Source organism: Anarrhichthys ocellatus, unplaced genomic scaffold, assembly GCF_004355925.1.
Source record: "Anarrhichthys ocellatus isolate YVR2014 unplaced genomic scaffold, GSC_Weel_1.0 scaffold8, whole genome shotgun sequence".
Classification (NCBI taxonomy): Eukaryota; Metazoa; Chordata; class Actinopteri; order Perciformes; family Anarhichadidae; genus Anarrhichthys; species Anarrhichthys ocellatus.
Window position 1 is genome coordinate 240,298 of NW_022280038.1, and position 21,899 is coordinate 262,196.

Genomic DNA, 21,899 nt, shown 5'->3' on the forward strand with positions numbered 1-21,899 from the left:
ATGCTTGTGTGAGTGTCTACATGCTTGTGTGTGTGTGTGTGTGTGTGTGTGTGTGTGTGAGAGAGAGACCTTGCGGTTTGCGTTGAGGTTGTCTGATGGGATTTGGAGAGTGACTCTGTACTCTGTGTGTCGCTCCAGCTCCTCAGAGATGAAACAGGCTTCTTGCACCAGGAGGTTTGCTCTCACTATCTGCTCCCTCAACCGCCGCAGACTCCTGACCAACACCGCCTCCCTGAAGGAGGAGCGGGGGTGGCAGTGAAGAAGAGGGGACAGAGGCGTATGGGGAGGGAATAGAAAGAGGTGGTGTTTAGTTTGCATTTATATCAAAATGAAGACATAAAAAGATGTAAAAATTAAATGAATTCACTCCAACCTGTCCTCATTCCACTGTCTCAGTCTGCTCTGAGCGCTGGTTGAATGACTCATCCCTCCCATGCTGAGCCTCTCCAGGCTGCGGTACTGAGACTGCTGTCCTGGACCTTGCTGGCCGGACGCCGGCCCTCCAGAGGGGCCGGCCGACAGGCGGTCCGGGTTCAGCTTCTTGCGGAGCTGCTGGAGTTCCTGCTCGTACATTTGTCTCTGCCGCTCCAGAGCAGAGCGCTTCTCCTCCTCGTGCTGCCTCTCTAGAGATTGCAGGACTGCTTGCATGGGGTCTGATTGAGCGAAACGTAGAGGAGTCAGAAAACACAGGAGACTAAACCAACTAAAGCTCCGTCAATGCAGAATATAGATATTGGATTTCCTTAACGCCTCCTTACCATTATTGCCCAGGGCCTTCATCATGACCTCTGTCTGGGCGAACTCGTAGGAGAAGCTGACTTCACTGGACACTTCGCTGGCTGTGTCACCATCCGCATCCAGCTGCTCACTGCTGCCGCTGTTCTTCATCACACCACCCTCCCCCTCCTCGTCCTCAGCTCCCCGAGAGCGCCGTTTAGGCAGGTTGATCCTGCAGGTGGGATGTCCAGTTAATTGACCGTAATCTTTGGTATCATTTCTGTCGGTTGAGTTGCTATCAACTCAGCGATATGTTGTATATCTTTAGATGGCACAATATCTTCAATCCTCACGCTGGTGCAGAAAACATTGCTAGGATGTAATAAAACTGTGTTTAAATAACAATTCAAATAAATTGAGTGAATGTTTATATTGAAGAAAATGATACGTATATTTAAAAGAGGTGCAACTTATGTCAACTTGAATTTACATAATAGTTCTTGTGTATACAGGCTGGGAAAACAAAAATCAACCAACCAAATATTGAGTAATATTTGATCATTTACCTGAAGAAGTGGTTGTTTCCCCAGAAGATTCGGTCGCCGTGGTGAAGCTGCAGAGCACTGGTCACTGGAGAACCATTAACACATGTCCTAGAACACAACACAGACCGCAACGGCATCAGGATTCACTGTTGAAGACGGATGCCTCTAAACCCTGGCTGCAAGTGCTGCCCCCCCCCCCATACACACTTAGACCTCGGGGTCTGAGATATCGGCGTTCCTCACCGAGCATTGCGGTAGGGGCTGAGGATGACCGCAGAATCCGCCGTTATGTCGATGACGCAGTGCTCTGCCTGGATGCCCATGCCGCACAGCTGAATGTCCTGAGAGTCGGCCGAGCCCACCTTTGTGTGCTCCTAAAAAAACAAAACATTCCACATATGACTAAACGTTATCCGCAGAGTTAGATAATATAACCACCTTGACAGAGTCATGTCTACAGGATTAAAGCCACACAACTTCATAATGTGCATGGACTTTTTTTTTTAGAAATGCAACCACAGATTTTTATCTTTATCTGCTCTGATCTCGCCCATTTAACACAAGCTTGATTTTGTTTTCTTGAAAGCTTTCTATAACCCAAATAGCTTGCATGTGTAAAGATTTGAGTCAAGATGTAATGTTTAAACGGTGAAGATGGAAGGAAAATTGTGTCAAACACAGAAAGTGAACTCAATTATAGTGACGACGTTGTTTGTTATTCGGTGTGTACCTTCAGATAGTACACCAGCAGCTCGTTGAGGGCAGGATCGGCGTTGAGGTTGACGAGGAAACTCTTATCGTCTCCAACTTTAATCCCTGAAGACTGGAGAGAAATACCCAGACTCTCTAACTGCTTCTGGCGCTCCTGCAAAATACACAGAGATCCCATTCACAAAGTGTATAATCCAATCTCTAAAATTATAGCTGGGGAGTAGTTTTACCAAATGTAGTGATTATGTATTGTAGCTCAACAGGTTTGGTTTAATATATTCACCACTCTAGTGTGTCTCACCTGTGCGACCTCCTCCGTTTTGCGAAGCTTCTGCTCCCACGTGATGGTCATCTCTTGAATCAGCTTCTCTGACTCTTCCAGTCGGTCTTTCAGCTCGGGAGCCTTCAAAGACTGGAAAGAAAAAAAACAGAAAAAGCAGATGAGAGTGTGGGAAAGCAGAGTTCTACATGCCGATTTCTAAGATTCCAAAGATCTCTCACCTCCGCCTGAGTCAGTTGCACTCGCAGTTTCTCTACTTCCTCTCGGAGTTCCCTGATGATGCGAGCATTGGGGTCCTCGTTGACCACCGCGTGGTTAACGATGCTCTTCGCTCGGTCCGCATAGCGCAGCGTCGACAGCGTCTCCTCGTAGTTGTCGGCTGCTGGACTCACGGTAGCAACCATCGCCGTGCGACTGTTGCCGCCCAGACAGTCCTGGAGGAGGAGACGGGAAAGAGAAATTATACGACAATAAAGAACATGCACTGGACAGTCGAACAAGGGGGAAATGTTAATCGTGTACGTACCTTCAGCAGCCATGTCAGAACAGAGTCTCTGTAAGGAACAAACTTGTTCTTGTTCTTGGCTGTTCCCTGTTCAGCTAGCGCCGAGATCACAAGGCCCAGCGTGGTGAGAGACCTGACACACACGCACAAAAACACTCGGGTTAAGTTCTTCTCATGTCATTTCATGCATCTGTTCAATGGTCGATATCGATATGACCCTGTGTGTTGGGATTACCTAAAATTAAGCTTGTTATTAGGGTTTTTACAGACACATTCACTTTGTATTATTCTATGATTTAGCTGAAAGTAAAGTTGCTGTAGTGGGGCAATAAATTCAGAAAAAGTAAATAAAACCAATAACAGTTTATATGCCTTCTTTCACATTTTCACATAAATGCAAATTACCAAAAAAACGAGGCATACGAGTACAATCTGTGGTTAGAAAAAAATGTAAATTCTGCCAAGGCCAAAACATGTCAGACAATTTAAGGGGTAAAGACTCGATTAAACAGCCTGATAGGGGGAAAAAAAAACCTAGTCATGGGTTTGTGTGTCCATGTTGAACTGCGTTGGCGTACTTGTTGATGTTGCTTCCCTCCTTCAGCCGTTCCCCCGCCGCTCCAGTCTTTGCTGCTCGCTCGCTTCCAGCCAAGTCTACCAGACTCAACCGACTCACCTTCTCCCCGCTCGTCTGCAGAGAAAGACAGACAAGAGACCGATTATCGTCTCATTCTCTACAGTACATTCAGCTGTTAAACTGACAACTTGCATATTTTTTATTTAAACAGTAATGGCCCACCCCTACTTTCCATTCGAAAAAAAGTGGTTTTGCGGATGATTGTTCGATTTTTGTCCACATGAGACGGCTTTTAAATTTGCCTCGCTGGACAATTCTGCCCAGACCACTTTAAAACTTGCCCCAACTGGCAGTATTGAACATTAGGGAATATTTTGCTCAATGAATTACCCCGTGAGAGAATTTTCTTTTTGTCTTGTAGCAGGATGGACGTGGAGCTTCAACGGTGGCCTTGAAGCATGACATGGGTTGATTCTCATTACTGTCCCTCGCTAAATCAAAACCAGCTGATGTTCTGGTCTAGGACACACAAATGACTTGGCGCTGCGGTCTAGGACATTAAGGAGAGCGGTGTCGTACATCCGCATGAGGTCTGACAGGATGGCTCATTAATCACCAGGGAGCCGGTACATCAAGGCGACCCCTGCTGGGGTGTTCAGGAGCTTTCAACTGAGCATTTTCTCTGATTTGCCAGCATGATAGCAACAGACAACCCAGGAATAAACAAGGTGTTTGGTTTTATCAGAAAAGCTCCCCTCGACAATGTTGCTCTCGCTTGGCTGGATGCTTTCGTCGGCCCTTGTTCAAACCTTCTCTATGCTTTCTCAGATTCTTGCGATTCCACCAACCGAGTGCTCTGTAGGACTTTGGTTTCTCATCTTTCAGTCTCTTGTTGACGGGTTCCTTTGGTTTCCTCTCACGGGCTGCTGAAGGTGCGGATATCACATTGCCATCTATACCGGGACAGATCCACTCCTGGCCAAGCGTGACAGGTCAGCAGCTGACGGGGCCGAATGTTAACACCTGATCTTCACCTGACTGCTGCACAGCAGAGCAGTCCTCCGTCTGTGTCTAAGGTGGGAGTGTTCAGCCGCAGTGCTTCTGTGAAGTACAAGCCTTCGCATAGCCAGTGTTTATATGTCGACTGAGAACCGTTGGTGAAACATGTCTGGTGTTGGGGCTTTATCTGCTAGGCGTCTTTATAATAAGACTCCAAATGGAACGAGTTTTCCCATTAATGTCAGACAAAACGTGCCCGACGTTGCCCAGATCCTGTGATATTTCCCTACTTGTTGAGGAAACGGGTTTACTCCTACACACTCATGCCTCCATTTAATCTATCTGTGTTCCACACTGCTTCTGCTATCTTCTTCAGTGGTGTGACCTTATTTTGACTGAAAACAGATGTTTTTAAAAAGATTTGCATCATCGCCCTCTTCGCTAATGATCACAACAAGAAGGCAAACCCAAAACCTGAAAAGAACCGGTCATAAGAATTACTGATAAAGATCAACTTCCTCTGCACTGATACAGATCAGCTTTACACCAAAACTCAAATCCCCCCAGAGTAAAACTAATTATTAAACAAACAAGAGATTTCTATCTGGGACACTGAGCAAATAAAATCCAAAAATAGAAACGTTTTTTTTTTGTAACTTCTAAAAATAGAGCCAGTGACTGTCAATAGCTATTGGAGAGCCAGATAGAGGGGAGGTGAAGCTGGTGAACGTGAACACCACTATGTACAGTAGGAAGCTACAACTTAGTGTAATTCAATCATCGCAGCTCCTTATTGCAACGAGCAATGACTAGATTCTAACAAACAGTGCCAGGTCCCGTTACCTGGTTGTGCCAGACTTTGAAATAATTACCAGTAAACCACTTTCTTTTCAATGTGCATGTCTCTACAGTTCTATTAATTGCATAGAGCATGCAGACACTCTTTGTCCTATTTAATTCATAATGTCTAGCTGGCTGATGAAATAAGAGAAAAGTTGGAAACACCAGCCACTGAGGCATCTTCCTTTCTCAACAAGGGATTCGTGTAACCATGAGAGGTCAGTAACCAGGTCAGCAGGCAGGACATACAGCAGCTTTAAGGTACCAGCACAGAACAAGTGTCAGGGCATCAATACACGCTAAATATCTATGACGCGACTCCATGGGGAATTTTTTTTTTTTTTTTTTTTTTTAAAAATCATAATTGTTTTGAACATTCAACTATGTCACCAAAGGATTCAGCAAAGCACAGAACGACACAGCAAACAACGGAGAGGTGGCAGCAAACAGGGCCGAAGTTCAGACTGACTGAACTTTGAGTCTTTGGTTGACAAGTTTGAGCAGGACGCGCTACTGAAAGGAAATCCTGTGGTGAGCGACAAAATGACTCATCCCAGGATTACGCTACACGTCATAGGTAGCTGCTCTTCTTCTTTTTTTTTTTTTTTTTTTTTTTTTTTTAAAACCTGTGCCTTCATCACTGTTGCTCATACTGGCTGAGCCGTTAGGGGGCACAGATGAGCTCCAATGCTATGATCGTTAAAACACAAGATGGTCTGCATATAATTAAAGCTTAACTGAACACTACATCCAGTTATTTGAGTCCAGTTATTGGTGCTTGAACAGTTTCAAGCACCAATGATTATGTTCATTACTGATTAACCTGGTAAATATTTCATTGATTCATTATTAATCTTCTAGCCCATAATAAGTCAGAAAATACTGAAAAATGCACATCACAAGTTCTTCCATTAGTTGTTTTGTTTTGTCTATTTTTCTGACGATTGATGCTCTAAATAACTTTATAAATGTGTATCCTCGCTTTCCATATTTATGAATTAATAAATGGTTAAACAACCAATTTAGGATATCCATTTGGCTGTTTTCATTCACACTCTGTGCATGTATTTAGCAAACACTCTGGGGCTTCCATACCGGTTAGACGATACTGTAGCTACCGTTTCTCATGAAACGTTGTTGTCCGAGGATCAACTGTTTCGTTATAAAGCACTTAAGGTTTTTTGCACACTGTTCTCAGCACTGCTTGTAGTTTTTCTTTGTTTTCTTTCAAACTTTGAACACAGGTCCAACATCGCTCATAACTGCTGAGCACCACGAAGCAACAAAAGTGAATTAATCGGATCAGAGCTCAAGTAGAATGAGGAAAAAATGTAATAAAGCAATAAAAAACAATAAAGAGCGGACTCATCCAGACACAGGATGTGATTCACTGACTACACAGTCTACATATTAGCAGGTTGCTTGATGAAGCTACTGAGTGAGTGACTGGGTGTGCCGTGAAAACAGAGCAGGCTGTATCAGCTGACAAACTCAAAGTCATGCCGTTGAATTATTAACAGGATTTGCTGGTGGCGAAGTTTATCTGGAAATAAGAGCAAGGAGCAGGAGAGCCCAAGTGGGTCAGTGAGGATGGAGAATTAGTCATTTAGCTCTTTTCCCAGAGTGCCCGGTCAGACAGCTGAGCTGACATCATCCCGTTTTGTAACTACCTTTTCCCCCGGTTGGCGGCAGGGGGTGATGGATAAGACACCAGGCACCGTTTGACCAGTCAAGTGTACACAATTACACGTACACCTCTGGAATATGTTGACAGATACTATAAATCACAGAAAAACACCACCACATTCAAGATGTAGCAGATGGATTCTGGGGCAACAGAAGGAGGGAGGGGATGTCTGATGATATGCAAACTAGGATGAACTTGTAGTGCACTGGTCCGTGTGTATTGTATCTCACCCCAGACTGCAAGTCTTTCAGTGTGTGTGTGAGGATGATGTTGAAGACGCCGTGCGACCGACTGCTCTCCTCATTCATGTTGGTGGCGGCGACGGTCCGCGACTTATTCCCCTCCGACATCAGAGACTCGACGTCCTGGCAGAGCAACAGAAATCAAACAATAAATGAAGGAACTGACTGTGAGGAATATTATACAGTAAATTTGGTAATATTCAATGCCTCTATGTATTTAGTGACTGCTTTATATGGTGAAGAGTTTGAAGGGAAGCCCAATATAAACTAAGAAAAAGGTAATTAATTCTGACATTTTTATTACTAGCCTCTTTCCAGTGTGATTGGTAGGCCACTTACTAAGCAGACTGCTGCCGTCACGTGAGCAACGCTGTTACAAATCCTCAAAGTTTAAAGATCCAAGTCAGAAGGAATGCCAGTACGATGCGCTGCAGACATCCGTGTCAGCTGGACACCGACACACTGGTCAGAGTGGCAGCCAGGATGCAACACAGCAGTAGACGTCAATTAGCAAGTCAATAAATGTATTTATTTTTACCTTGTAGCAGGCCACAGCGAGTCGAGACAGGCCGTCCACGTAGGGACCCAAAACTTTATGTTCCCTCACCCTCAGAGTTTGTCTTCCCCTGGACAGAAAATAAAAACAGGTTTACAACACAGACAAACAACGTGGTCACAGCTGGTAAATTACTATTCCTCTGGTGTATTAGCAGGAGAGTCAATATAGGCTCAGCTGGTTCTGGCCACCACTACAACCCCCCCCCCAGTTCACAGGGACTTTGGTTAGCACTCGTCTCTCCGACGCCGATTCAAACTTGCTCCAGGCCTCACAACTTCATCATTCTCTGCTCCACGGTAAAAAGCCCATATGGCTGTCAGATGGTCTGCTTCTCTTTGGCCCCTTTCACTGAGGTTAAAGGTCACATAGTGAGGGAAGGTCAGAGGTCATGCTGTCTGGGGCAGCAGACGCAAGCCTGTGCTGCTGATTTACTGCTGACCTGCTGGAGATGAACTGGACTCGACCAGCGACTGCGAGGCAGAGGAGTGATCTTTTCATCCACTGACCACAGCAGCAGCTGGTGGTCCCAGAATCCACCAGCAACTTTCTCTCCTTCTATCAACTAACTTGCATATTTAAGGTGGATGCCCCAATCCATGACTGAAAACTAAAACTAACCTTAGATACCTTAGACCTTATACAGAGACAAAGAAAATAATTCTTCTTCATAATAAAAAAGTTTGAGGATTAAGTCGAGGTCGTACCCTTTGGGGTCGAGCAGATCTCGGACCTTCTCGTTGTAGATCTCCATGTAGGACACCTCAACGGTGAAGCACTCCTCCTCCCGCTGTTCCTTCTGGGTTCTGTCAAACAAAGCGCTGCACAGACGCGGAATCAGACCCGGCTGGTCCCCCGAACCCATCATGGTGTACGACTTCCCTGAACCTGGTAAAGACACACACACACGGTGTCAGCAGGGACAGGCTACTGGAAAGGGGAAAATGGCAGCTGATGCAAAACTTTGAGAAACGCAGTCAAGCCATTTCCACTGAGTCATTAAATATTAAACAAGTGGCCACTACATTAGGTGCATAAGTATGCAATATAATAAAAATCAATAAAACTGCTCAGGCGTAAATTATACCGTTACAATGTTAATGATGTTCAGTATTCCTTGGCATGGTCGAAAATGTGTAAATTAAATTATATGTTTATTACTGAGGTCAGAGATAAAGGTGGTGTTGCACTGGACTGGATTATATTGATCTAAATTTGAAATATAAAATATAATAAAAAAAGATGCCACTCCACCAACTCTGCCCTCAATGCTAGAACATAAAGTTGAATTAAAACCTCTTAAGTGTCAAAAACGTGGACCACTAGTTTGTAGTGGGTCTTGTTGGTGAGAAAGTGGCCCCTGAGGGCCCAACTCATTCTGGCTTTGTGTAGACACCGGAATGATTCATCAGAATCAGAGTCTATCAAGTGTTTTTTTTACACTGATGGAATGAAAACACTTTCATTTGAACCCGTTCAGATATCTGCGCCGTATGCACAACACCACTTACGCGTGTTTGGGTTCTAGCAACATTGAAGGTCTATCGTGCCTCTTAAGTTCTGCTTTTGGTTGGAAACTGCTTTTGAGCTCTGGGATTTGTTTCTTACCTTAGAGAACAGAGGCTGTCCAACCTTCCTGCTGCAACACATCCACACTGACACTCCTCTCTTAATCACGATACAAAAAGCTTTAGGGCGCTACGCTAATGAGGCTAAAGAGACATTGTTCACACAGCGTGCCCTGTAGGTATTTAATAGGCTCTGTAATGAAATAGATTCACATCATATTGTTAACAGACGAGCGAGTTGTCTCTCGGTTAATTACCAGTTTGTCCATAGGCAAAGATACAGGCATTGTAGCCCTGGAAGGCGTTGTGGAGGAGACTTTCCCCAAGGCACTGGAAGACCACCTCCTGATCTGGACCCACAAACATGGAAGTTTATTCAGTTTCATTGTGAATATGGATACTTTATGAACCCATATGTTTTAGTGGGAAAATGTTAAAACTTTAAATACTGTGTGAACTAACCAGCAAATCTCTCCTTATCAGTCTCATCCATGGACCAGAAACAGTAATCGTAGGCAAAGACCTGGGAGGAGAAACATGTGGCAGCATGAGACACGAACGTCACTAATCTACGGCCGACTGTAACGCAGCAACGAAAACATTTAAAAACACATTTCACCTTTGACTTGCCAAACAGTTTTTGGAAAAAAACTGTCCATATATATGAAGGAGGTTCCCTCCAATTGTAGGTTGTGTATGAATGAGTTATTTCTAAAAATGGCAGTCAACTGGGATTTGTGATGAAGATATTATCCAGCTTACCAGTTTAAAATGTTTGATTTAATTGGCTTTCAGAAACAAGGAAACAAAGTTGGATATAAATGACTTTTTTCTTCGTGTAACGGTGCACTTTATGTGTCGTGTGGTTCATGGGTTGGGGTTAGGGCACTTATGAGGCACAATCTTTCATATGAAAAGACAAATGCTGACATACAGTAAAGTGAGCCGCCGCACAGCCACAGACATGTCAGTTTCCTAGCAACAAATATGCCTTGGGCGTTTAAAGTTAAAAAATTAAACAAGAAATAAAAACTGTTTTACAAATCATTACTTTGCATCGCTGCCTGGGCGGTTGCTGTCGATTCACAAAGCGAGTCGGTGAAATACAGCAGCCTCTGTTCGACACCGCGATGATTCACAGCCACAGAATAAGCTCAGTCTGAGAAGTGTCTGTGCATGTCGGTGTGTGCCGTTACCTTGGACTGATTCCTGTTCATGTTGGGTGAGGTCAAGGTCCACAGCAGCATGTGGAGAGATAGGGAGATGACATTTAGTGCACACGTCACAGCAGATGCAGTTCAGCCCTTCAATAGGCTTTTCACACTGCAGGAGGTGACCCTGGGACAACTTGGCCCCTTTTCACACACGCATTGTTAACCCGGGGTTAACCGAAACTCAGAAGTGCAGTGTCAGTAGTACAGCGTTGTTTACTTCAGCCCCGTTTCACAACGGAAACTTTTAGCCCTGTATTTAGTCAATTTTAAAGTGACAGGCCTCACCCTGCTGCGGGGGACAGCAAGCCAGCTCCAGACCGAGAATAGAAATTTTTTATCAACTTTTTTTTTTTTTTTTTAGACAAAGAGAGGGAGCGGGTCAGAAAGAGCAATAAAGACGCAGGTGAGCAGAGACGGAATGAAAGACAAAGGCCGAGATGGAGCCGCCGGCCTCGGGCCTTAGTCACTTTAGCACACATTTGATTCATAGTCGGCCTTGTGCGTGAGTAGCTTGTTTACGACTTGTTCGTTTGTCGCATGTCAAAGCAACTTCCCGGGGGATTTGGTAAGGGTGCGCGTCTGTGGATGTTGGGGTAGGACCAGCATTCATGTCTGAGGGCTTGAGAGGACATCAAAAAAAAACTAAAAAAACTTGGGGACTGTGTTCTGAATTGTTGTGGGAATGTCTGTGTGTGGGCATGTGTGTGGGCGTGTGTGTGTGTGTGTGTGTGGAGGGGGTTGGTAGTGAAGTTGGCAGAGGGTTGAGGGTAGTGTGTGGTAGAATCAGATGGTGGCGTAGAGGGGTTACTGGGTCGAAGTCACGCTCAGAGAGGAACAGGGAAAACGCCTCTGACGTATACAAATAAATAAATTGACATTTAAAAAAAAGAGGGGGATTGGCCCCAATATCGGTGTGATCTTTTACAGATAAACTGAGGAAATATAATGCAAGCAGGCATCGACACGACACAAAGGAACCCACACACAACATTGTCAGAATTTACAACGTTTAGCCAACAGCCATGTCCTTTAAAACAGATCTCCTCAGCACACAGCACACCCATCTGGATATCTCTGCATATGAGGCACGACAGAGTATCCAGACTAAGCTAAAGAAGTACAAAATAAATAAATAAAACAACATAAAGTTGCAGAAAGATTAACCTGTCTTAAACATTCAAATATGCCTGTCCAATATAAAAAAAAATGTCTTCCTCTCTGTAAAACATCTACTTCAAGCATGTAGTTGGCAGGACAAGATAGTGACAGGGTTTGTACTTTGTTATGTTTAAGCCACTGCGTCAAATGAGCAGACAATGAATCCGCTAATGTCATGTCAATTCCTTGTCAAATTTGAATAAAACTAACTGACACGCTTTCTCGTGGCAGTGACTTGTCATTCGGGCATTAATGTCAAACATTCGGTCGGCGCTTCCTGCAATATGACAACATGAGGCCCAGCGAGCCCTGAGGGAACAGAATGCTCAACAATGGCAGTCCCTCCTCATGAGGACCCCTCAACTACATTCATTGTTACTACATTCTCAGTAATGCGCTCCATCAGTGCTAAACGCCTGACCCGACCCCGTATCCTCCAACCTTGACCCCGAGCCACATCACAAAAATGTCTCAGACTGGCTCTCGTACACGAACGAACGTTTCCTTTTACCCGTGCACATTCTTTACAGAACGCCAAAGCTGCAGTTCTCGCGCGAAACCAGCCAGCATCCAGTCCAAAAATCTGCAACACTTCATATTTCACCGACGTTCCGCATTCAGAGAGCAAATGCACGCAGGGTAAAGCCTAACAGATTCCAGCAGCTCTCTTCAAACCGCAACGCTATTGGGACGTCTTCTACGCGGGCGTAGTGACTTTTATCCAGAAGACTGTTTTTGGGGCATTAAGAGAGAGGTTTCTGGTGTTCACTCTGTCCTAATATTGGACAAAAATGTGTAAAAAGCATCGTATTCTCTAACATTACAAAGGAATAGAGCAGGATGCTACTGTGATTGTGGAAAAGCAATTATATGCTTGGAGTGAAATCTTGACAAACTGGAACCCCTCATCCAATGTGTGTGAATCTAAAGGCTCGCTGACGTTGTTTATGAATCTCTGATTCCTCAATATTCTCTGACCACTGTTGTCGGGGGGGGGGCTTTGGGAGCATCCTACATGCCGACCATCTCCCCACGGTCTCATCTCCAGACACTTTAGGGCTGAAATGCGTGCGGCAGGTTTTGACGTACGTAGTGATGACAGCTGTCGTGGCCGCTTCAGAGGCTGCAGGCGAGAGGGGTCGCCCATGAACGAAGCTAAAGCCCGACCAATGAGACGGGAGAATGAGGCAGTCAGGAGAGCCCTGAGCCCGCCTCCCTCGGTCCTCCAACACTTCCATTCGTCCCTCCTCCCTTCGGCCTGCTCTGATCACCGTCATTTAAAAAATAACTTAATGCATGGCTGCTCCCCCCCCCCTTCTCTTTCTCTACCGTCCTTGCATTATTCTTTCTTCTTTTCTCCCCGCTGGGACTGTACCATCCTCGGCTGTGTGGGGAGGAATGGAGGATGGAAAGGAGGCTGAAGGTAGCCAGGGGGGGTTGGGGAGGAAAGAGGCTGGGCCTGAGACTGGAATGTTAAGCTGAAGCAGGAACGGCATCAGCGTAACACAGTACACAGTGATGGCAGAGGACAACAGGACATGTAACAGGCTAATATAGTTCAGCACATATACTGAACAACATTGTGTAGCTCCCCACATACTGTGAAAATGATTATACGGTAGACGGCCCGAGCATATCCTCCTACATACACAAGCTGTACGTAAAGTGGATGATACCAACCACTGCTCAGGTGCTGTGTCACTTTACAAATCATGCATTAAAAGCACAGTATTCCAGCAGCCTACGGAGGACGTTGAAATAAAATTCACTGCCGTGTCAAAGAGGCCCATGTTTCACCGCATTATCCACACGGCCCAGGGAGATTTTCTCTGGCAGGCGGTCGTATTTTACTTGCATTTAAGCCATTTAAAATGTGAATGTAAATACGTGGTATGTGTAGCTGTGAGCTCAAGGTAGATTTGTCGCATTCTTGATGTATCATGGTTCCTATAGCGCATGCCTAGAATTCAAGACAATCAAATTCAGGCAGTGAGAATATCTGAGACGATCAAATTCAGCATTACGGTCTGCTTCTACTCTCATTCCGTTTGCCCATTAGCACCAGGAAACCTCTAAATAAATCCAATGTATAAGATAACACATCACACATTCTACTGTAAAATGGAAAGGCGGACAGATTCATTTGAAATCTTCTAGCTTTCAAGCTCTTCACTGCAAATTCACCAGCAAAGCTGACCTAGAAACATTTTAATAGTTTGCATGAGTCATGTTTAGCATCTTCCCATCGCCAACAGTGAGCCGGTTCATAAGAAAGATATTTTCGAGCTGTTGAAATTCTTCAACCAGGGCCCCGACTAGATGGTCATGTCAAACACGAGCTCGTTGCCAATTCCATCCATTCATAACATCTCACACAGTCGGGGTTCAGCCTCACCAGCAGGAAAATGTGCATATTTGTATTCAGCGCTGCTGTCCAACGATGCATAGTTGGACAGCAGCGCTCTAACTGGGCAGCGGTGACGATGGTAGCCTCCTCACATGTGTGAGAGATGGACCAGTGCTCTCCTCCTGCCCCCTGGAGCTTGCTTCCTCTTCACTCTTACTAGTCCTTTATTCTTCAGACCAGCTCAGTTTATGCTCATCATGGTGATGTATTCATGTGAACGCACAACAGCTTGTGAATGTTTGTTTGTCACCCGACAAGAGGCCTCAAGATGCTGGAGTTACCACCAGCACATGAAGGCATATGTTGCAAAAAAGTTTGCTATACTTTGATATTCACTTTTTCTCAGCAGCCTCTACCTGAGCCTGGTCTGAAACTGGAAAAGTGTGTTAAATGAGCCAGCGTGGCCTGTGAACAAATGAGACTCTCTTTCCTAAATTCCTAACTCTGTCATTATGTCAGTGGGCCGTTAGCAACTGCAACCACCACATGGTTGGTTACAGGCTGGACTGTTAAAGCACTTGGCCTTGCATCAAAATATCACGTCTCTGTTCCTACGGGATCAAATATACTGTAGATCCTCCACGTCCTAAAATCACATGCTAGCAAACAGACACGCACAAAATGTCCAACATCTCCTTTGCATCACCGACGTCTGACGGGAGACAGATCGCTGTCGGAGTGCGTCAACATCCGGCTTCACCGACCCGATGCAAACAGCCTCGGGTCATCATGCAAACGGCGGTGTTTGACAACACGGCCTGCGTGGGAGCCGAGCTGTCTGCTTATAAGACGGACTGGAGAGAAAGCGCTGTGGAGGTCAGGACATCCCGGGTGGTTGCAAAGTGATTCAGGCAGAGCAGGTGCAACAGCAGAAGGGCAGACAAAATAAAATGTGCGGACTATGTAGAGTAAGATTCCCAGTACAAAGAGAGACAAAAAGAAAAAAAAACTCGCCGAGCTTGTACATCACAGCCTTGATGATCCTCTATAAGCAGTGCTTAAAAAAAGATTTATGCCACCATCATCGCCGCAGTGAGTCACAGAGTGGCAGCGTGAGGAACTGAAGTCTCGCTGCCCAGCTCGCACTGCTGGTGGAAAAACTCACTCACACACACACACACTCACACACACACACCCCTGAGGAGAGGAGGAAAAAAAAGATTTAAAAACCTTCAAATAAGGAAGAATTCAAAGAGAAGTCTGTGGATGCTTTGATCAGGTAAACCACAGAATGAAACTTAGTTTAGTTTCTAGAACATTTTATGGCATCAAACTCTTATCTTTTGTGGCTCATCTTTAATACATCAGGTAGGTGTGTAACAGAACTCATTAACAATCTAATAATATAATTCTGACGAATGAATTATTACAATTCACCGATTCATTCTTGTCTCGCAGCTCGGGCCTCATTCTAATGTAACAGCATTTGGGGGGCGGGGGGGGGAGCGAGAGCGGCACTGACTCGGTCTACACACTGGGTGGACAGGGTCTATTGTGCGTCAGGGTTGTTCAAGGTTCAGTGTTTAACCACTCCTGTACACGGCTCTACTTCCTATGACGGGTGGTCTTTTCTCCCCCGTGCCCGAGTGGACGTATAGTAAGAGAATGTGAAGCTAGGTGGGACCTGATGTCCACTCGATATACAGAACAGGATAGCGAGTACACCTCAATAATGCACGTCTTCCCCTACATTTTACATCCGCTGACTCCGGGAAATGACCATAGTCCACCAAGCAAACACTGCTCAATATTAAGTTATGTCGGTTTAATTAGTCTTCAACAGGCAATTAACCATCGTTTTACCCTCTTTGGGTTATTTCCCAACCTTGTAAGCAGATCACAAAGAAGAGGGAAAGATTGGAGCTTCAACTTGCAATAAATGGGCCCTATATGTCCAAAACTTTAATTGTTTTAGCTGTAGGGAATTCTTTCCTCTTACTAACCGGCTGTAAGCTCCACAGCAAAAGACATTCACAACTACAAAATGAATGTTCTACTTCCCAGCAGTCGCCAACCATTTAAAGCATATCAGATCCACCCCAATGGGTTTTTACCAATTACATGGATGGAAAAGTGTTTCCGAGAGCCTGAGAGAAAGAGAAAATCTTTCATCTATATTCAAACAGCCAACAACCCCCACAAAAACACCGCTGCAGACATTTCTTGAAAACACTGTAGAGACCAGGAGTCTGCGTCTGAAGATGGTGGATATACTGTGTGTGTATAGGGTAAATGATGATTAACAGTGAGGTTGCGTTGCATTACAACAGACCTAGTGGGTGTGAAAACAATATAAGGGTGGTGCTTCAGGTACTGGGGAGACAGAAAGTCCAGTTTGGCTAACGGGCTCTCAAAACACTGCACAGGATTTCGCAACGCAGGAAAATGATCTTGGCTGCAAATATTGTTCCTAATGAGTAACTTCCCTGATATTTAAGAGGTTTAAACTAAGACTAGTCTAAAAGTAGGAAAACACTCAGAAAACAGTACAAATTGAGCATCATTTTAAGGTTAAACGTAAATATTGAGTATATCATAACAGCCATTTGAAATTGTTAATCACATTTTCGAAAAAACAACTATTTTAACTGTCGCTGAAATCAATATGTCCGCAGTGTCCACTCCGGTCGCTCGTCTAGGAAGGCTCCTCACAAACCCGGTGTGTGACGCAACATTTGATCAAACACAAGGCGGGCAATGTGGTCTAAGAATAGCTGATTTTACCTTTTATCAACAGTAGAACTACACCGTTCATATTACAAAGCAACAGAACACCTCTCTTTCATATCCAATCGATGTAATAACATACGTATCTTCTGCTGCAACGTCAGTAGTTTTAAAGGTGAGCTGTGAAAGAATAAACACCCTTTGGATTCAGTCAGGGAGCGGCACTTTCTTATCTGCTGCAGATATATGTCTGCTCACTTTTAAACAAAGCATCCTGGTAACACACTTGCAGCATCCTAACTTTACTGCCTGCTTCCTCGATGCACCCACTCACGTCTTTCTCAACTATTAACAATTAAGTAAAATGCTGAGTAAAAGATAATCCTCAAATTTACCCAGTATGGAAATAGAAAACAAACAAAACAAACATAGCATCTGCACGCTGAGGGCAGCCATCAGTCAGTCCGTCCTCCTCCTGCTGCCGCTTCCTCGCTCTTTTGTCAGCGAGAGAGACGGAGAGAGAAACTACAGCACTGCTCTTGTTTAGTCCTCCATAAAAGTCAGCGGGGAAAGTTTATGGTCGACAGATGCTCGAGTAAATGAGGTTTCTTTTTTGTTTTGTTTGCCCCCCCCTCTTCCATCGTCTCCACACTCAAGGAAGGGGCTTCACGGTCACCGCCGGCGACCCGGAGTTAACCTCCCCCTGTGTTGCCACGGAAACGGAAGAGCTGAGAAAAAAGGGAGGAAGCCGGGCGTTGGGAGTTACAACCCGGCAGAGTGAGCGAAGAGAGGACTGGAGTCGGTCTTCTCATGTAGAGTTGTCTCCGTCCGCCTCCATGCTGTTGAAACATGTGTATTTATTACAGCTGTTTCATTACAGATGGGGGGGGGGGGGGGTCACTTCTCAGTTAGTCATCCCTCTCTCAGACACAGAGTACACGCAGTTGCACATTTGTGTTCGGCACGGTGCGCCCGGATCCAGAGACACTCAAGACTCCGAGCACATTTCAGCATTACCCACCAAACAGCAGCTGGTCAACAGGATGGAGACGGAGTAAAAGCCAAGCGAGGGAACGAGCGATTTGAGTTGAGATACACCTGCCTCGAGGAGGCCCAACAGCTGGTTAGTCAGCTTCCTGCCAAAAGCTACATCATGACGACAAAGGAACATTCCAAACAAGTCTGAGAACAGCTTTTTGAAAGTAGCAATCGGGAAAAAGAAAGAACATTTCCAAGGCGAAGCATATCGCTGAGAGTAAGGATTAAAGAAATAAAGCACAGCTGTGAATCTACCTCGTGTCTGTGTGAGGGCAATGGAAAGGGGCTCATGGCTCATAAGAAGATACAGAGTTCTATGACTGAGTACTTGCTGTATTGACACACAAGTCATACAGGATGTGCAAAGTATGTGTATCCCGTCTGTGTTTTCAGATTTGACTGAAGTATGACTGAGAGGGAATACAAATGTATGCAAATTGAAGCAACTGGACGATAAGTGTTAACTTCCCATTGTTTTCAGAACACCTGCAGGCACCTGTCCATTTCGCCTCTCGCCTCCCAGTACCACTTCTCATATTCAGTGCTGTGTAAGATGTATATTGCAATACAGAATCCCCCTCGTAAAAAAGATGTATATATATATTTATAGGCACTGACTTGTGTAGTTGTGTGTAGAGAATAAGTCATTGTCGTGGACACAGACTGAGGTCAAACTTGTGACGAGCGTACCTGGAGTCTCCTTTGCCCAGGTTAGCTCCTCCAGGATGGAGGATCGTCTGGTTCTTCTCCATCTCCACGATACATTTCGTGTTTAAATCCTTTTCTGTGGATCAGATGACACACAGCGTTACAACCAAAGCACCAAAGCCTCACAACAACACGTTTCTACAGTTGTCCCTCGATCATTTTTCAACATTGTTAAACACAATGTCACGGATGGAGCACACGAGGTAAATAGTTATTTTGGCAGAATCATTTCCTGTGGAACGTCAAGTTCAAACAGTTTGAGCGGGCCGGCAAACACCAGCTCTGAAAAAGGACCTTTGAGTGAGCAGTAAGCTAATCAATTGAACAGGACTTGTCCAGGGAATCAGTTTCTTTCCCTTCCTCTCAAACACACACACGACTAAAAGGACCTCCCATGCTGACCCTGGGCTGTCATGACGCAACACTCAGCATACAGAGTGGTCCTAATGCTCCGTCCACTCGGGTATTTATACTAATCGCCTGTACAGGTCAGCATATACTTGAGGCTATTTCAACAAGGTTTTCACTCGCCCGACAAATGCAAGGGATGCGCGAGTGCAGAGTAAACACCTGATCTCTTTGTGACCACTTTAAAAACAGATACCTCGCACGTTCCCCGTGTAAAGCACGACATATTGTGCTTGTTTTCATAGCTGAGTCAGTCTTACAGCCTTCTAACAGAAGCCTTGCCGTGAAGAGTTGGAAAATAACAACATGAACCGCACTGGAAATTCACGAGGCTGGTAAGTCTCCATTCATCCGTCTGGCCTATGAGTCCTAATGATGGCTGTCCGAACATGGCCAGCGTGTCCTGGGCATCCAGTTTGTGTCAGAACTGGTTGTATATTTAAAAAAATAAATATATTAACACTGGTGGTGAGTGTTTTTTCTTATTTAAAAATTGTTTTATGGCCATAAACACCAATTGCTGCAATTTATTACACCGACTACAGCACTTTACTTTATCACCAAAATAAAAAAGGGTCACAAAATATTGAATTAACATAATTAGGATCACGGCAATTTGTTTTTTTTTAAAGAAAATACTTAAGTTAAAGGTGGGACTCAGGACGTCTTTGCCCCCCTGTGTTGCTCCCGGTGAGGATATCATCTTCTATTGTGCCTACCTTCCACAGGGAGGTCAGAGGTCAAGGCTGGAACAGCACTCCTTTATTTGCAAAGCAATGCTTGCTCGAGGACACTACAGCAGAGAGGGGGACTTGCTGATAATAAATAATGTGCTTCAACTGCAAGACCTGGTTCAAGCCTCCCACGTAAACAAGCAGCCTCCCTGTGGTTTAAAGTGTATCACTGTGTTGGCCGTCACCATCTGATGACCCCAACTATCACGTAACCATTATGCAGAACTTCAGCAGATGTGTTCAGCACAGCAGAAAACGGTTTCAATTCCTTTCTTCTACAGGAAATGTCTGAAGCAGCATGACACTGTGTCAGTTTATGGCATTCATGCCTTCAGTTGCTTTTTGTCTTTCGAGACGAGTATGAACGCCGTTGCAAGAAGCATTCTTACCAAACAGCACCGGGCCATACCTGCCAGCTCTGTTCCTGCCCAGAGTGTTTTCAACTGCTGTGCAGGTGCTCAGCCGGCTGTGCGTGTGCTTTGCATGCCAAATTATTAGCGTGGTATTGTTTTTCCTAACAAATGCATAGAAATTAGCTTTGTCTCTGGCTGTAGCAGGTAGAAGTCACTTCACCAGTTTGGTCATTTTTCTAAAAAAGTGGCTGCTTGAGTAGACGACTCGAACTTCCCATTCAGTCAAAATCTAGCGCCACTTCCCTCTCTGAGATACAAAAGGGGAATCCCGACCTGAGTAGCTCTATGTGTGAGGAAGGAGCTAGCTGTGCCTGTGCAACCCAGGAACATTAGGGATCTGAGGCTAAACGCTGCTGCTCCTGGCAGCAACACGGGGGCAGAGCCATGGAAACTTGGTGTCAGACAGACAGAGGACCTGAATCACCCTCCAATTCTTCTGCTGTCAAACACACCACAGAGTGAAATGAAGGAAAGCAGCATGAGCCAACAGAGAGTGAGTGACAAAAAGACAGTGAGAGCGAAAGAACAAGATCAAGTTAAACAGGGGGCTGAACTTTCTCTCTTCCTCTGCTGCCTACATAACCCACGTGCCCCTGCGGCTTCACTTCCTGCTAAATAGAGGGGAAAGTTTGATGCAATGTGGTGGTGATGAGGATAAATGTACCCATTGTTATCTGCCTCTCCCTGCTCCATAACCGGCGGCTCCCACTTTCCACTTCGCGCTGGTCCCAATACCGGTGCGGAGGATTTTTTGGCACACTGGCCGGGGAGCCGATTGGCCGCGGTGTTGCCGTTGCTACGCCTGGGGTTGCTCTGTTCTTCGAAGGCCACGGCCATGGGAACGTGGAGCATTACGCAACGTTAGCAAATATTCATTCAGACTCACTCCCTTCCTGCCTTTGTCCAGCTGGGCTGTTAAACCACCTCTCCTCCTCCTCCTCCTCCTCCTCAACCTGGGACACGCAGGGACCGGTCCCTCGAGGTTAAAGAAGACGGCTTATTATTTCAGAGGCGCAGGTCTGAATCGCTGCACCAGCTGGGGAAATGAGAGCCCCCTCCCATAACTACTGCTGCTGCTACTACTGTGTCCTGAAGCAAATGTCTGGCAGCAGGGGACAGGGAGGGAGTTGTACCTGAACTGAGCAGCTCAAACAATGTGCACAGGCTTGGATTGCAAATAATGTGGAGCTGGAATTTGTATTTTTCGAGGGGCAATTCAGTCCTTTTGGACTGACGTGTGATGGAAGAGGGGGAGAGATCAGAAAGACACTACTGGAAACTTGGCACTGCTGGTTCCAAACCCCTTTACCACTGCCTTTAACCCAAATCATAATTAACCTTCACCGCTGAGCAATGGAAGACATGTGGAGGAATTTGTTTACACTGTTAACAGAATAAGCTTTGCATGTTTGATACCGAGCACCAGGGAACGCAGGTCGCCTCTCTTGAAAACTTGGCTGCACCCGGGAGACTTTGGTCTTTTGATGGTGGATTTGTTGGTGCTTGACTCCTGGTTATTTCAAAAATAAACAAAAACACGGTGAGGATTTTGTGGTCTATAGTCAAGAGTTCAATCAACACTGGAATTAAAGGGGAACACAAAAAAAAAAGAAAAGAAAGAGGTGGTGTGTTGGTCACGTGAATCTGGCAGACAGGTTTGCCTTCACCTGTATGAATGGGATGCGGCCAGAGAAGTGCATTACAGTAAATCATCGCTTTCTGAATCTAACCGTACCGGATCTGAAGCTGGATTCCACCAGAGCTGACCTGTGACCTCTCCATCTTGGCCGCACCGTTTAGTTGAGTAAACGTCACCTGACTCGTGTTTGTCTTCCAAAAACTAGGAACACATGGATTTTTTTTTTTTGCGTCCCCCAAAACAAGTGTCCAACCTTGCAGTGTTATGGCTGAAATGACAACACAGT

The 21,899-nt window shown here is 45.2% G+C and overlaps 1 protein-coding gene across 2 annotated transcripts in view; it reads right to left on the reverse strand.

Moving 5' to 3' along the window:
• The window catches only part of kif13ba (kinesin family member 13Ba), a 36,280-nt gene that overhangs the window by 12,430 nt on the left and 1,951 nt on the right, over positions 1–21,899 (reverse strand). For both annotated transcript variants that reach the window (XM_031848213.1, XM_031848214.1), the window contains exons 3-19: positions 18,402–18,495; positions 10,424–10,436; positions 9,690–9,750; positions 9,485–9,577; positions 8,367–8,547; positions 7,642–7,729; positions 7,092–7,226; positions 3,337–3,449; positions 2,780–2,891; positions 2,475–2,687; positions 2,275–2,385; positions 1,993–2,127; positions 1,506–1,636; positions 1,284–1,370; positions 759–949; positions 374–653; positions 70–232 (exon numbers count right to left, since the gene is read on the reverse strand). In XM_031848213.1, coding sequence (XP_031704073.1) covers positions 70–232; positions 374–653; positions 759–949; positions 1,284–1,370; positions 1,506–1,636; positions 1,993–2,127; positions 2,275–2,385; positions 2,475–2,687; positions 2,780–2,891; positions 3,337–3,449; positions 7,092–7,226; positions 7,642–7,729; positions 8,367–8,547; positions 9,485–9,577; positions 9,690–9,750; positions 10,424–10,436; positions 18,402–18,495 — 2,201 coding nt within the window. The remainder of the gene's footprint in view (positions 1–69; positions 233–373; positions 654–758; positions 950–1,283; positions 1,371–1,505; positions 1,637–1,992; positions 2,128–2,274; positions 2,386–2,474; positions 2,688–2,779; positions 2,892–3,336; positions 3,450–7,091; positions 7,227–7,641; positions 7,730–8,366; positions 8,548–9,484; positions 9,578–9,689; positions 9,751–10,423; positions 10,437–18,401; positions 18,496–21,899) is intronic.